Source organism: Cavia porcellus, unplaced genomic scaffold, assembly GCF_034190915.1.
Source record: "Cavia porcellus strain 051 isolate PalLab524CR breed Dunkin Hartley unplaced genomic scaffold, mCavPor4.1 scaffold_6, whole genome shotgun sequence".
Classification (NCBI taxonomy): domain Eukaryota; kingdom Metazoa; phylum Chordata; class Mammalia; order Rodentia; family Caviidae; genus Cavia; species Cavia porcellus.
This window is the reverse complement of record NW_026947489.1, coordinates 77,188,938-77,204,812: the sequence shown is the minus strand read 5'-3', so window position 1 is coordinate 77,204,812 and position 15,875 is coordinate 77,188,938. Positions and strand designations below refer to the sequence as shown.

General features: G+C 48.1%; 1 protein-coding gene across 1 annotated transcript in view; it reads right to left on the bottom strand.

Annotated features, from left to right (window-relative positions):
- Positions 1-13,949, bottom strand: part of Pitpna (phosphatidylinositol transfer protein alpha) — a 37,598-nt gene extending 23,649 nt beyond the window's left edge. The window contains exons 1-4 of the mRNA XM_003469683.4: positions 13,676-13,949; positions 10,050-10,080; positions 4,413-4,558; positions 701-792 (exon numbers count right to left, since the gene is read on the bottom strand). Of these exons, the coding sequence (XP_003469731.1) occupies positions 701-792; positions 4,413-4,558; positions 10,050-10,080; positions 13,676-13,695 (289 nt within the window). The 5' untranslated portion in view covers positions 13,696-13,949. The remainder of the gene's footprint in view (positions 1-700; positions 793-4,412; positions 4,559-10,049; positions 10,081-13,675) is intronic.
- Positions 13,950-15,875: the final 1,926 nt, after the last annotated feature.

Here is a 15,875-nt window from a genome sequence, read left to right as displayed (position 1 = left end):
GGGTGGGCAACTTAGTGAGATCCTATCTCAAAATTTAAAGAAGGGTGAAGGTGGGGCTGGGGATTTAGCTCAGCAGCATAAGCTGCCTGCCTTGCAAGCAGGTGGTCGTGAGTTCAACCCCCAGTACCAGAAAAAAGAAAAAAAAAGGGCGGGGGGGTGAAGGTATAGCTCAGTGGTAGAGTGGTGCAGAGCCCTGGGTTCAATTTCCAATACCAAAAAAGTAAAAACTCTGAAAGTTAGAAGTGACTACCTAGACGCTGACAGTGGTGTTTTCCAAAATATATACAAGCAGAGCCAGGGGTTTAGCTCAGCAGCACAAGGGCCTCTTTGGCAAGTGCGAGGTTGTGAGTTTGATCTCCAGTATCAAAAAACCAAAATAAAACAACAAAATATATACAGACAACATTGATTTCACAAGCAGTATAAACAATCAAAATTATTGTATCATCCTCAAATAGGAGGGGTTAATTTTGTGCTCCCAAGCTGTGACTAACCTGTGGTTTCAACCTAGTCCACAACTGTGTTATTAAGACAATACTCATACCCCAGGCTAGAAGCCCAACCTCATCCTCTCCCTTCCCTTGTCTAGAAACCAAGGTAGGACAGGAAGCCCTGTCCTAATAGCCCTTGGCCTATTAGACCACACCCGCACGTCCACCATGGGGCCCAAACTTCAGCCTTCAGCCTCGTGCGCACTCACCCGTTCTGCAGTAAGGGTAGGCATTCCATGCCTTCTCGTGTATATTTAGGGCTCCCTCTGGGGCCAGCATTCGGACAAATGTGGGTACTTTGCTATATCAAAAAAAAGGAGTGATGAGATACAGGGGAAGAAAGTGATGACAGGCTTTTACATCATGTTTCAACCCAGGGACACAGCTTCTTTCTTCAAAGGGGAGTTGACAAGCAGGTTTCCATGAGATAAGCAGGTTACATTTATGATAAGCCAGAGCCTCATATCCCAGCTTAACTGGATACCAACATTGCCCAAAACTTGCCCCACCACTCACCAGGACCAGGCTAGCCTATAAGGCCCCAGACTATTCACTGTGGCCTACTGGCCATGACACGCTCATTATGCATTCTGTGCAGAGCTCAGTGGGCACAGGGTAGGTACTACACAGATGAAGATACTACGCAAAAACAGCCTGTCCTCCTCAGCCCAGGTTTATGGGACAAGGTAACCAGCTGACTGACTGAAGGTGGGATCTGAGAGGATCTGGTTTACCTTTGTAAGTTCTAGGGGAAAAGGTGGGCCTTTGGGTCATCTGCTTCTCGGGTCAAATGCTTTCTTTTTCTGGTGCCTCAGATCGAACTCACAACCACACATTCGCCAGGCAGGCACTTACGCCACTGATTTACTTACGCCACTGAGCTAAATCCATGGCCCCAAGTGCTTTCTTCTATTCAATTTTCATCTCAGGTTGTAGAAAAATATGTAAAGTATGAACCAAACTTTTGAAGGGGAGGAGGAATGTTACTGGGGATTGAACCCAAGGCCTTCACACTGAGCTATAGTCTCAGCCACTTTTGGTGTGTGTGTGGGCAGGGACGACAGGGTCTTGCTGAGTCCTTAAATCACCCAGGCTGGGTGGAACTTATGCTTTTCCTGCTCAAGCTCCCAGAGTGCTGGGATTATAAGGCATGTCACCATGCCTGCCTATCTTTCTTGTTTTTTGGTTTTTTTGTTTTTTGTTTTTTTTGGTGTCAAGGATCGAACTCAGGACCTCACACTTGCCAGGCAGGCATTTATGCCACTGAGCTAAATCCTTGCTCTTTCTTGGTTTTTAATTAGAAATTTTTATAATTTTTAGTAGCTTGGGCTGGGAATTTAGCTCAACGGCATAAGCACCTGCCTTGCAATCAGGCGGTCCTGAGTTCGATCCCCGGTACCAGTAAAAAACCAAAACAACACACACAAAAAATCTGTCAGTAGCTCTAGCAACTTCATCATCCTAGTATCTCAGGCCTAAGAGAAAGAACTAACTTCAACAGAGATCTAACTCTCACTCAAAGCCAGAATGTAATTCATACTCAGATGATACTTCCATGTGTCACATGCTGGGACACATAGAGAACCCAAACAGTGAAGAGCATAAGTAGGCAAATGACAACACTGAAGGTAGGTGGGTGAGCACAGAGCTCTTCTGGTCTGAGCACTACAAAAACACGCAGAGGAAGGGCAGGCTCTGGGCAGAATCCTCTGCAATATCACAAAGACCCAGTATAGGAGCCAGGCATGGGACACAGGCCTGTAATCCCAGCATCAGGAGGCTGTGGCAGAAGGATCATTGCAAATTCGAGATTGGGCTGGGCTGCAAAGTGAGTTCAAGGCCAGCCTGAATCGCATAGAGAGATTCTATCTCAAAAACATTAAAAAAAAAAAAAAAAGACACACAGAATAGAGACCATATAGGACTCAACTACATGGTATGATGGAAGTGGGACAGCAAAGCTGGGAAAAGTTCAGAGGAGCTGATGCAAGGTGCAAGGTCGGGAATGCAAAAGAACATGCAGGGGCCAAGTCATAAAAGATCCTGTAAGTAGGGGCTGGGGATTTAGCTCAGCGCATAAGCACCTGCCTTGCAAGCAGGTGGTCGTGAGTTCGATCCCTGGTACTAATTCAAAAAAAAAAAGACCCTGCAAGTTATGTCAGAAAGTTTGGACTTCAGGCCAAGGGATTTAGCTCAGCAGTACAAGCACCTGCTTGGCAAGCACAAGGTCATGAGTATGATCCCTGGTACCCTCTCCCCAAAAAGTTTGGCCTTCACCCAGGGGCAAAGGGAAACCATCCATAGCTTTCAAGTGGGGCAACAGGTCTTCCAGTCAGAGCCCTCACAGCTCTGTGGAGAGCTGGAAAGCAGGGACACCAGTGGAGAGCTTAGTAGTAATCCAGGCCAGACAGTGAAAAAAAATGGACATTTTAGGGATAAGGGTGTGAGTCAACAGAACTTGATTTGCTGGGAAGGCTCTTATTTGCTTGAGGACAGATTAGTGGCAGTCCCAGTTGGCTTTCTTTTACAGTTGGCTGTTTTGATGTTAAGGAAAGAATGGTGGTAACAGCCCTTGATATGAGGCAGGTTAAGACAGATCTTAACCTCCTTATGCACGGACCTCCTCTCTGCTACTAATTGGCCCATCTCTTTTCAAAGTCATCTGTAACATGTTCACAATAGGCCGTAATTCGTACGTCTTGCTGTTGGGTGGCTTGAACCACAAGCAGTGCATGCATGACTATCCCATGAGGGAGACTTATTAATTTTGTTAGTAAAAAGATTGATAAGGGTGGTTGGATCCATTTATAACATCGGTGGCACAAGCCACTCAGTAAGACAGTCATGAACATACCTCAGATGGTTCAAGTTGGCAAGACTGTGTTGGAAAGAAAACAAAAACACAAACAGGCTACAGGGCAGGAATTATCTAATCTTAACCTACTGCTAACTCTTTAGTTAATGGTCGATTCAGAAGAGGAATGGAGAAGCCAGAAGAAACACTAAGAACAAAGAGGCTGTGACCAGGGAATAGGATCAGTGAGATTTACCCACCTCCCAGAGTTGCTGTCCTGCTCCTGCCCTGCAAAACCCTGAACGCTTCTGTGTCTAGCACTTTCTATCACCAGAGTATGAGATTAGGCAGATTAGGGATCAGGGATTTTAGCAAATGAAAATGAAATTGGTAGCCAGGCACAGAGTACATGATTGAAATCTCAGCTTCCTGGAAGGCTAAGGCAGGAAAACCACAAGTTCAGGCTCAGCCTGGGCAATGTAAGAACCTTGTGAGATTCTGTGCCAAAATCAAGAACTAAGAGCGATGAGGATATAGTCTAGTATGAAGTCCATAGGTTCAATTCCTGGCACCAAAACAAACAACAAAAATTAAAAAAAAAAAGATTTATCCTGGAGTATGTAAGTGACTACAAATATACATCAAGAGAGAACTGGTTAAAAAGCTTACAGCACATCTGCCAAGCACATAACATTTATGTTATGTGTGCTTTAAAACAATGAGGCAGGATGTGCTGGGAGTGATAAGCTGATGCACAAAAAATGAGCAAAAAATGCCGCATACATGGTAGTAGGAACCTATTTATGTAAATTAACAGTAAAACCACAAAGTAGCATGTCTGGAGACTTGGAGCCTAGGGGAACAAGTAGTGTTTTTATTTTGTTTTTAAATAAGAATTTTTTGGGCTGGGGATTTAGCTCAGGGGCATAAGTGCCTGCCTGGCAAGCTCAAGGTTGTGAGTTTGATCCCTGGTACCAAAAAAAATTTTTTTTACTTAAATGAACAAAGCCATCTATGCCCACGCTCACAGGTGAGGCCAGTTACAAACAGCCAATTACAAACCCAGAGACGCCCACCTGACTTCCAAATCAGGCCAGCGTTCCTGCCCTGCAGCCTTGGTCACGTACCTCTGCAAGTGGTAGATCTTGTGTGTGTACTGGCCCTTCTCTCCATCCTTCTCATAGGGCTCGTTCACCAGGACCTCCACACCTTCACCACCACCAGTTTCATTTTTACTGGCCTCAGCCACAGAATACAGCTGCCCTACTTGATACTAAAGAAACAGAGTAACACATTATTCCCAATGGCTACACAGTATGGTTGCTGGTAACTTCCAAGTAGATCATGGGGTCTTCCTTAATTCAGAAGCTCATCCTAGAGTTTCACAACAGGCCTTGCCCAAATCTACCCAAAGCTGCTGAGAATGCTGCTCCAGGGCCTTACTTTAGCCATCATTTAAGTTTAATTTTTTTACTTTGTCCATAAAGGTTTAAAGAGACAGGTGACCATACAGAATCTTCAAAGTAGTTTTGTCTGTTCTGTCTGGTACTGTATTAATACTCCCAAAACAGGATCTTTGGCTAGCAGATACTGTATCTCTTTAGTCCATTCATGTGGTGGTGCACACCTGTAATCCCAGCACTCGGGAGGCTGAGGCAGGAGGATCACTGCAAGTTCAAGGCCAGCCTGAACTGCATGGTGAAACCTTGCCTCAAAATGACCAAAAACAAAACAAAACCCAGGTCCTAAGACACAACTGCTTGTCAAATGCAAGTTATCCAGTGCTCTGTAAAATCGATCTCTATTGTAAAGCAGATTCATCTACTTGCTTTTTCTCTAGGGTTGGGACCCCTCTTCACCCTGCAAGGAACTCAAGAAAGAGCATTTTTTCAGGCGTGGGGGCTCACGCCTGTAATCCCAGCACTAGGGAGGCTGATGTGGGAGGATGGTTGCGAGTTGAGACCAGCCTGGGCTACAAAGTGAGCTCAAGGCCAGCCTGAACTGCATAGCGAGACCCTGTCTCAAAAAAAAAGACAAAAAAAAAGAGCATTTCAGGCAATCAAACCTCCTGAGGCTTCCCAGGTTCCCGGTGGGCCTGAAACAGGTACTACTGCTTCCGTATTAACAGTAGATTCCTTGCCCAGTCTGCTGGCTCACTGCCTCTTCTGTGTTGGCAATTACTAGATGGCAAAAGCCTGCTTTTCCTTTATTTGGGTCTCATGCCACCCTATCAAGTCACCAGCCAAAACCACTGGCCTCCGCTGGCCCCCTCAGGCAGTGCCCAGGCCTGGCCCTTCTGCCCCTTTCTCTGAGGAAAGTCACTGCAGGGAGAAACATGGTGAAGAGAGAATGAACAGTGGCTGTTAATGAAGGAAGTTACATCCATAACAAAGGACACATCTCCCCCACTGCTGCAAGCACCAAACAGGCACCACTGTTCAGGCAGTATGAGAAAACAAGTACAGTGCTGGATGATCCTGTATACTGGGGACACAGATTAGGGTTTCCCTCACCCTCCACTCTCCTTCCCCGAGTTCCTGCAGGTGAGAGACCAGGGTTCTCTCTTTGACACTGAAATAGACAAGCTGCACCTCTGGGTGTCCTGAGCCACTGCTGGCACCAGCAAAACAACACAGCAGCTTTCAGGGCTACGTCCCCTCACACTTGGAAGCCTGTTTTATAGCAGCCTCCTAAGGGACATTTCTGGGGACAATCTGGAAGGGAAAGCATAGACCACGACAATTCACTAGTCACCACAAAGCTGAAAGAGCCCTAATTTCCAAAGCAAAAACACATACAAAATGCCAAGGAAAGGCCCAGACAAGTGATCAAGGCTCAGTTAATCCCACAAAGAGGAACAACAGGATGAGAGCCAGTCACCTTGACCTTGCAAATCTAAGCAATGCCAGTGCTGCCTCAGTGTCTCACAGAACCCCAGACTGTCCCTGTGCCTTTCCAGTTTCACCATTCAGCTGAAAGTGAAACCCTCACCACAAGTAGCTCAGGGTCTGCTAAGCCAGGGGTCCCTAAGAAGAAGCAGGAACTGTTTCTGGAAACAGTCACAGGGATCAAACCACCAACTCAGCCATCCTAAAAAGCAGACTGGGAAGAAGGTTTGGTTGCTGGGATCCAGTTGCCAGATCATGGTGCTACCTGGGGAAGAGGCTTCTAGGCAAAGACTAATGGACTTTACTGGGTCTCTCCTCAGCTGCAGGAATCAGAGGGCAGGCTCTAAGAGGATCAGTCCTTTGGATGGCATCTTACTCCTTTAATCTCTCTTGATATTCTGATCCTTTAATCTCAATGAGACAGGTGAAGGCAGATTGGTTAATCCGAAGCAGTAATACTGGCCTGGGCAAGTTACAATGGGGAACACTTCCCATGTCAGAGGGCTCTCTTTGACACAGATATTCTGCACCTTGGGAAAACTGCCAGACTCACGCTAGGTAGCAGTAGAGGTGGGAGTCCAACCATTAAATCAGACAAGGAACCTCAAGGAGGTCATGATTCCAGCATAGTAGGCATAGGACAATGCTCCCTGACCCTTGAGATTTGTTCCCTTGTCCTCAAGAACTAAAACATTCAGCTAGGAAACACAGAAACATGCCAGGCACAGTGACATGTGCTTATAGTCCCAGTTACTTGGGAGGCTGAGGCAGAATCACCTAAACCCATGAGTTTAAGGACAGTCTAGGCAACAAAGTAAAATTCTATCCCCAAAGGCAGAGACAAAGAGGCAGACACAGAGAGAAAAAGAGAGTAGAGAACACAATGAAAAAACAAGGTAAGAAAAACAAGAGGTCCCACCACTTTGGCAATCTAGCAGTGAAAGCTTGGGAACATACATGTAGTGGGTAGGCCAGAAATGCTGACATGGAACATGACATGAAAACCGACAATACAGCTGCTGATGCCAAGCACATGAGCTATCAGGTCAGGTACCACAGGAGGGTGGTGCCATGAATCTCTGGAAACAAGAAGTAAAACAGCCCAGCCCATAGCAGAAGGTGGGCTGGCCTAAACCAGAACCCATAGGTGGACACACCCATGTCAGACAGCCAGAGTGTTTTCTGTTTGTGCTGGAGATGTCCAGAAACTCAGGCAGGGGCTGGGGATATGGTTTAGTGGCACAGCGCCTACCTAGCAATTGCAAGGTCTTGAGTCTGATTCCAGGTACCAAAAAGAAAAGATATGGAAAGAGAAGAAAAGAGAAGAAACCCAGGCAGTATTAGACCAAAGACTCTGGTTGCCAAAAGCTAATTCTTCCCCTCAATATTGATTCAGGCCATCAGGATGATTATACAGACAAGACCTCTTTTCTTTTTTCTCTTTCTCCTACAAAACAGAAACTCCAAGGCCCTTAAGTCATGGCCTCCAATTTAGGAAGTGAATCCACCAATGACATGATTCTGGGCTGTTCCCATGGGAACTGTGAGTCACGGGGGTTATTGACAAGGATTCTTGAGAAGGTCAATCATTACTTCATTTGCTTCCCCATTCAAGAATTTTCTGATCTCCTGGAAGTAAGGCTCAAGTCATTAAAAGAGCAACTTTAACCCTACTAGGTCAGGCAGTTTTGTCAATGGTTTTTGTTTTGTGGGGGCTTTTTTTTTGAGACAAGGATTGAACCTAGGGGTCCCCCCATCTTCAGTTTTTTTTTTTGTTTTAAAGACAGCCTCTCATTCTGTCATTCAGGCTTGTCTTAAATTCACTGTGTAGTCCAGGCTAGCTCAGAATTCACATAATCCACCCCTCCTCCCTCAGCTTCCCTAGTGCTAGGATCACAGGCTATGCCACCACACTTGGCTTACTGTGTGGAGACCGTCTCATTGTGTAGTTCAGGCTGGCCTTGAGTTCATGGGGATCCTCCTACCTCAACCTCCAGTGCAGAGGTGTATCACCACACCTGGCCTTTATAAATGGTTTCTTATCAAGAACACGCTGACCATCAATACAGGTAGATGAATCCTAACCAGCACTGCAAGTTTTTTGCTTAGACTTTAGGCTCAGAATACCCGAATACCCCGCCCTGTCCAGCCACTTCCTCAAACCTAGAAAAAACCACCACCGGTTAAAAACTGCCAGCTGTGGAAGCTCTCAACGTGGGAGTTCCCTCTCCCTGTACTCTTGGATCTATTATTAACAATCAGGGCTCTGGCCTTGCTTGCCTGTGGCAGAGCAGCCGAGAGGTACCTGTTACTGGACTATTCTAGCCTTTCCTAGTTTGGGGCCTTCTTAGACATTCTCACCCTGCATTCTATCAAGGACGTTCCTGTTAAAAAGATCCATTCTGGGGCTGGGGATTTAGGTCAGTGGCATAAGCACCTGCCTGGCAAGCATGAGCATAAGTTCGATCCCCGGTACCCCTCCCCCCAAAAAAGACCCATTCTGTCCCAAGATACCACACTGAGGAAACCCCAAATTTCTAGGAGGTATCTTACTGAATTGAGGGGGTGATGCTGTATAGCAAGAGGGCGAGTGGTTATCCCCACTCCAGAAAAGAAACTACCACCAAATTTCAGAGCAACAGACACTCTAGACCCTCTAGCTTGCATTCCAATCGTTGGTTGTCATTTATTTGTCTGTGTGTTACTGGGGACTAAACCTGGGGCCTTAACACTACAATCTTCTTTTTAACTTTTTTACTTTAAGATTGGATATTACAAATCACTAAACTCTACCTGGGCTCAAATGATCCCGTTTCAGCCTCCCAAGTAGTTGGGATTACAAGCATGTACCACCACACCCACTTAAATCTTATCTCCCTTATTCATCCTTTAAGAGCCTCCAGGTCATGTTCAAATTCAACTCATTTCCCCTCTCCCAGGTCTCCACAACTCTTATCATACAGCCCATTCAGTTGTTGGAGACATCACTTACGGGGCTAAAGACTGCCCATCCCACTTGAGTATCTGGAAACCTGGATATTTGTCTTATCTAAAAAGGGCTGTGGGCTCTGCTGTCCTGATTTGATTTTTCAAAGGTCCAGCTTCCGTTTGGAACAGAGTGGAAGTTATCACTGGAGCTTCCTGCTGGCACCAAAACAGATGGAGCCCAATGACAGACAGCACCACAAGGGCTGACAAACTTCACCCAAACTCCAGTTTCACCGGAAGCTGGGGTGGGGCCTGTGGATTCAGAAGAACAAGACTATGCCAAGAGGAGTGTGGAGGAAGTTCAGAGAAAGGGTGAGACCAGGGAGTCTCCATGACAGCTTTCTGCTGTCCAGGACACAGTTCTGAGTCAGCATGACCTATGAACCTTCTGGGGCAAAGGCTGCTGCCAGATCCCCACAAAGTGGGACGTCAGACTCAGCCACCATAAAAGGACAGAGAACAAGCCAAGCCCATTTGTCATTCTCTGTCCTCCGTAAAAGGAGGGTTCTGTGCATTGGTCTTTCCAGCAATCACCGAGCATGGCTAGGGAGGACCTCAGATTTCTGGCCCTACTACTGGTTTATTGCACAACCAGAAAGAGCCATGCCCACTTCCCAGGCAACTCACGGAGGTCCCCCAAAATGCACACCTAATCCCATCAGTAACACCCCCAAAGAGCTGGGCTGGTGTCTCATCAGAGTCATCCAGCATGGTAACAGCTCACCAGATACACCAAGCAAATGCCTTCCTGCAATTAAAAGTGGCACTGGCTATCTCTAGGTTAGAACAAACACAAGAACTGTACAGAGGGTATGCTACTCTCAGCCCAACGGAGCCAGTGGTCACAAGCTCTTATGGGCAAATGGATAAGAAAGAAAAAGAACTTACCTCTTCTACAGACACAGGCAGGATGACTCGACTACAAGAGAAGGAAAAGAGCGTCAACTTCAGGTTCTTCAAGCATCAGGTCAGAACGGTGTTTTGCTGCATGACTCTATCCTCACTGACAAAAGCCCAGCAGGTCAGGACCTGGGTGCCCTTCTGGAATCCCATTTAGAACCCCGTGATTCAGTGTAAACCCCAGTCCCCCACCAGCTACTTCCCAGGCCTCTGACTCACATGTGGAGCTGTCCTCTTCTCCCGCTCCCTCACCCATCTCTTCTCCAACAAGACTTGCTAATGAGTCTAGTAAAACAGAGAGGTTAACAAAGAAGGACCCACCACAGTGAGAATTGAGACCCAAAATGACAGGCCCTGGTGATCTGTGATCTGCATCTCTGTGGACCCAACTACCAAGAAAACACCCTCCAGGTGAAAGGCTAGGCAGGGGTCAAGTCCCCTGGGGACTTAATCACCCCAAAGGCCCAGGCCAACCATCTCTGCTCTGGGGCAGGACAGTTCAATATAAGCTACAGCTATGTAGCTTCCAAGAGGACACCCCAATGTCAATGACCTCCAGAAGCTGCCCAAAGACACTCTGACTGATCACTTTCTTCTCTTCTACATTTCACTGACCACTGATTGTTGGAGAGACCACCAATAACCTAATGGAGAAGCCAAGGCCAGCAAAGTCGCCACCAGGGGGAGATGTCTAAATGAGGGCAGAGGGCTACTGGCACTTCTGCAAGTGGCTTGCATTTTAACTCCGACTAAAGGCCACCCCCAGTTCTATACTGTTAGGTGCAAGCACTGAAAAAAGACTTGGTTGTACTCCACAAAATAAGGCAGTTCTCCAGCTGAGAGTCATAGTCTTCAGAGCCTTGCTGGAACCCTCTGAACCCTTCTGCATCTTGTGAGCCTGCTTGGAGAAGCATGAGCTATGTCCTCTTTCCTATGCAACACATTGGGTTCAAGCATGTCTCTTTGCTCTAGACTGCTAAATAGTTTGCTATTTTTCAGTCTCACAAAGGTCCCCCAGGAAGCAAGAAGGACACAGAGGGATCTGAGGAAAACATCACAGTAAAGGCCAGGCACCAAAAAAGTAGCAGGAAAAACAAAACGGGCTCCAACTCTTCACTGCCTGCTAACTCCCTCCTTTAGAAGGACTCAGTGTAAATCCTCCAGTTTATTGGAGGCTGCCACTAACACTCTCCTCCGGCAGCAGAAAGCCAACAGTGCAGAAAATACTCCCAACCTGGAGGCCAGAATTTCTGCACCCTCAGACAAAACTTCCTAGAAAACAATATGCCTTTTATCTTCAAATACACAGTAGAAATCACATTTAACAATTTGCAGAAATCAAATCAAGGAGAATCCTGTTGCAGGAAGTGTCAAAAACATCAATAGACGCAGCCCCTGTCCTGAGAATTGGCATGGGCCAATTCATTCTTCACAGGATGTTCTGGGGCTGCTTCCATCACAGCTGTACACCTCTAACATTCTTCCCATGCTCCCTGGGAACAAAACCACTTCGGGAGCAGTAGGGTACAATTCCAAAGGACAGAGTCACAGAAGCACAGCTGGGCTGAGACTAGAGCCACGCTCACTATAGTGTGACCTTCACTCACATCCTTCCTGGAGCTGCAGCTCTGCAGCCTCAGCCAAGCATCTCTAGATGTGTCCTCCGCCCTGTCCCTAGCCCAGGATTATACACGAGGTACAATTTAAGCAGGAAGGAAACGCAGATGCTAGGTCAGCTCTGCATCTGGCTACTGTGGGCCTTTTCTGGTGGGCTTCAAAGGAAGAACAAAGCATCGGAAAGGAGTAACTCCCTTCAAAACTCACTTCTCTTCTGAGGACCTTTCCTTCCCTTCCCCTCCTTTCAAAACTGCATTATTTCTACAGATTCTAGGATTCATCTGGGAATAGGAAAAAAGATCAGAAGAACAGAGAATAATTTTTAGTTTGGACACCAAAGATTAAAATGCAAAGCGCACCATCTTCTCCTTGGAAAATCTTGGCATCCTAAATTCTTCCTCCTCACCACAAAAACTCAGCTCTGGCTGGACTAGTATCAGACCAGATGTCAAGAAACAGAGGTGACAGGGCCTCCAAGTCACATTCACACAAGATACCAAGCTTGGATGGCACCTAAATCTCTGCTTTTTTTGTTATTCAAGTTGATGTTCCTAAATGTCCTAAACATCTCCAAGAAGCAAACTACAGGGGGCTGGACAAAATGACTTCACTGACAAAATAGAAAGAACCCTCTGCACACCTGCCTGGCTGCCCAGAGAGCTCAGTAAGTTTCTCTCTCTTTGGACATTTCCCAAGTGGACCTCCTGGGCTTCTATCCCAATACTAGCCACTTACCCTCCCTCCAGAAAGACCCTTTCACTGTAAATTCTGGACACACACATTCAATCACACACTTTGGGGGCAAGAAAAAAATCCTGTGCTCTTGGAACCACAAGCTTCAAGAATGGATCACTTTGCATTTGAAGGATTTAGCCATTTGAATAGTTTCCACCTGTCTTCAGTCCCCTGGATTTCAAGAGTAAGTATTTGTTCCTTCTTACAATTCCTTTGAAAAATCACGTTCTTTATCAAGACATTACAAATCATTTACTATCTCTCCTCAATTAATGGCTTATATGGAAATCTCAATTCCTCAGAGCAATTTCCCCATCTCTTTGCACTGGACAAAACAATCTGTAGAGACAGGTTGGCCTGTCCTGGTCTCAGCCGCCTTTGCTAACACATACATTCACACAAATATATTCCGGTTTTCTAACACACGAGGCCCAGAGTACAAAGCAGTCATCTCAAGCTTTTCCTAAAATCACTCTTCTTCTGCTCAGCCTAACATCTGGGCACCATGTCATTTCAGTTCCCTTTATCTCAGCCTGTTCTGTTCTAAGTTCCTTCCCCTGTCACCCAAACCTGGCCCTGACTAGTCCTTGTCCTGTGACCACTTATTATAATCCTGCCCCTGCTGCCTGAGGCAGTCAGTCACTTATCCACACTCCAGGTTCCACCTAGCACTCCTCCCATCGTCTCTGCTCCATTCTATGATCTATCTTATCTGATCTTCCCCATTCCAGCCTGATCAGCCCCTCAAACACCTCCCGACCAGAAGGCAGCTCTCGGGACCTACCTGCCCTTGTCCCGCTGTTCCCGGGCCCTGGGACGACAACTCTGTCTCCCGCCAGCGCTCAGCCCCTCCAGCAGTTCCGGCTGGCCTCGCCACCCCTCAGCCTCCACTGTGCGACCACCGCACGTCTCCCCCAGTCCTCTGGATTCCCTCAGCCCCCTCCTCACGCCCTGTCCGGTCCTCACTGTCCCCCAGCCCCATCTCAGGCCCTGTCCATCCCTCGCAGTCTCCTCGGCCTCCCGCTAGGCCTCTCCGGCCCTCACGGCCCCCCGGGCCCCGCCTCACGTGCCGTCCGGGTCTCTCCAGCCCCGCTGGCACCACTCAGGCCCTGCCTGGCCCCCGACATCCCGTCCGCCCTTGCCCAGCCGCCCCGCAGCCACATCCGCGCTGGCCTGGCCCTCCGGAGGGCCATCGGCCCTCCCGGTCGTCATCCCCGACCCTCCCCTCCTCCCCGCTTCCGCACGGCTGCCCGGACACTCACTACTCCTTGAGCAGCACCATGTCGCTCCGCGGCTCCGCGGCTGCCCGCTGCCTGCCCGGCCTCCCGCCCGCTTCCTGGCGGCCGCTCTCCCCGTGGCCCGGCCCGGCCCGGCTGCCTGTGCGCCTTCGTCGTGGTCTGCTCCGTCCCCGCCGCTCTCGCTGCGGCAGCCGCGCCGACTGCTGCCGTCCCGGCCTCGCCGCCTCCCGTGCAGCTTCCGACGCCGCCCGGAGCTCCGGTTCCGCAGCGCCGCGCGGGGGCGGGGCGTCTCTGCGGCAACCAGAGCGTCACACGCCCGGAGCGCGCTGACCTCAGCGCAGAGGCGGGGCCTTCCCGGGCCCACCCCCTGCCGTCCTTAAGTGGGCCACGTAGATGGCACCGGCGTGCCAGGTGGGCCTCGGGCGTGCGCAAAAGCCGCGAAGCAGGCGAGGTACACGCCGGGATGTCCAGCAGGGTGTTAGCTGAGTTCTTTGGTGCAGGTGGAAGGGCTGTGCTTTTATGCCTGAGCCTCCTGGGTGCGTGGGTTGACGGCCAGGTAAAGGTTATGTTAAAAAAAAATCAATAACCAACTGTGTGTGCAAGTTATCCTCTTAAGTATTGGAGTCTTCACAACTTTACTCGAAAAGTATTGTTACTGTCCCAATTTACATGCCCGTCTGCAGCAGGAATGTGATGCAGCTGAGATTTTAACCCAACAGTCATCCAATAAATATTTGCTAAGTACCTGCTGAGAGCCAGAGCCTGCACCAGGCAGAGATACCTTGGAGCCTTGAAAGAATTCAGAGTCAAGAGAGGAGTGAGCAATCAATGGCTGGAGGTGATACAGTCAGACAATTACAATGGGAAGGGTTGGGAGAGGTGAAAACCGCAGGTGTGGGGGAGGGCGCCTAATTGAGTGTGAGTGATATAGTCAAAGATGACTATTCTGGAGGAAAACTAGGCTGAGACCTGCAAGAGGTTCAGGAGGAAGAGTGTAGCAGACAGGGAGTGCAGAAGCTGTAGGCAAGAAGAGCATAGTGCCTGAGCCTGGTGGCACACACACCCGTAATCCCAACATGAGAGGCTGAGGCTGGAGAATTGCTGTGAGTTCAAGGTCAACCAGGGCTACACAGTTCAGGACCAACCAGAATTACATAGGGAGACCCTGTCTCAAAAAAACAAAAACAAGAAGAGTGCAAGTGGGGACTGAGAGAAATAGGTGCACCATAAAGCATAGAGTTTGGGAGCTGGGGAGAGGTAGGGGAAGAGGTAGTATTACAGACAGCAAAACTAGGTAGAAATATAGTAGGCAGGCAGACAGGGATTGCACCTAGAGTGAGTCAGTGCAGAAGATGAGAACACGTCATAACTGTGGCTGGAGGCCCATCTGAAGAAGATTAAAGTAACAAGGCCAAATTTACATATTTCCCTAAGGGATAAATGGAAGTTTGAGATTATTGGCACCACCCTTTTGAGATTTCCCATATAAATAAAGCATTATCTCATTATAGGAGGGCCACCCTCATCCACTAAAAGTAAGGCTACTAATCTAAAACCCAGTCTATAGATTATCTACCAAGGTTAATGATGTCATCCATACGCCCTTGCTACCACTGGATCAATATTACCTAAGCAACTATGCTTGTAATCCTATTAATTGATCATAATTTTGACCCGCACTGAACCTACCTCATGATTTTGCTCTATACAACTCCTTTTAAAGAAGAGGGCACATTGGCAAGCCATTTGGGACCCCTCCTGTCTCTCAGGAGCTATTCCTATTCCCCAATAAATTTTCCTACTCTTAACCTGTTGTTCCTTAGAATTAATTCTTCGACTTTGGGGGACACAAACTCTGAGTATCTGACATCTAACATTTCCTCTGTATCTGTAGGTTCCAGGTGAGTGACAGTAAGTGTCTGGAGTCTGCCATAAGGGTTATAAGAGGCATTTAAAGGTTCTGAGCAGTGACCTGAGCAGGTTTAGTGTGTGTGAAGCCTCACTCTGAAGGCTGGAGCCAGGAGAGGAGTAAAAGGAGGATGGACTAGACCAGACTGGAGGCTCAAGAGAAGGAAGCTGCTGCAGAAGTCCAGGGAGCGCTCAGAAGGTTATTGAAAAATCGCTGAGTGGGTGACAGGGAAAGAGGAGGTGAACCCTGGCCTGAGAGCCTGAGTGGACAGTCTCATCTGCAGTGAGAACACAGGCAGGCAGGTTGGCAAAGAGA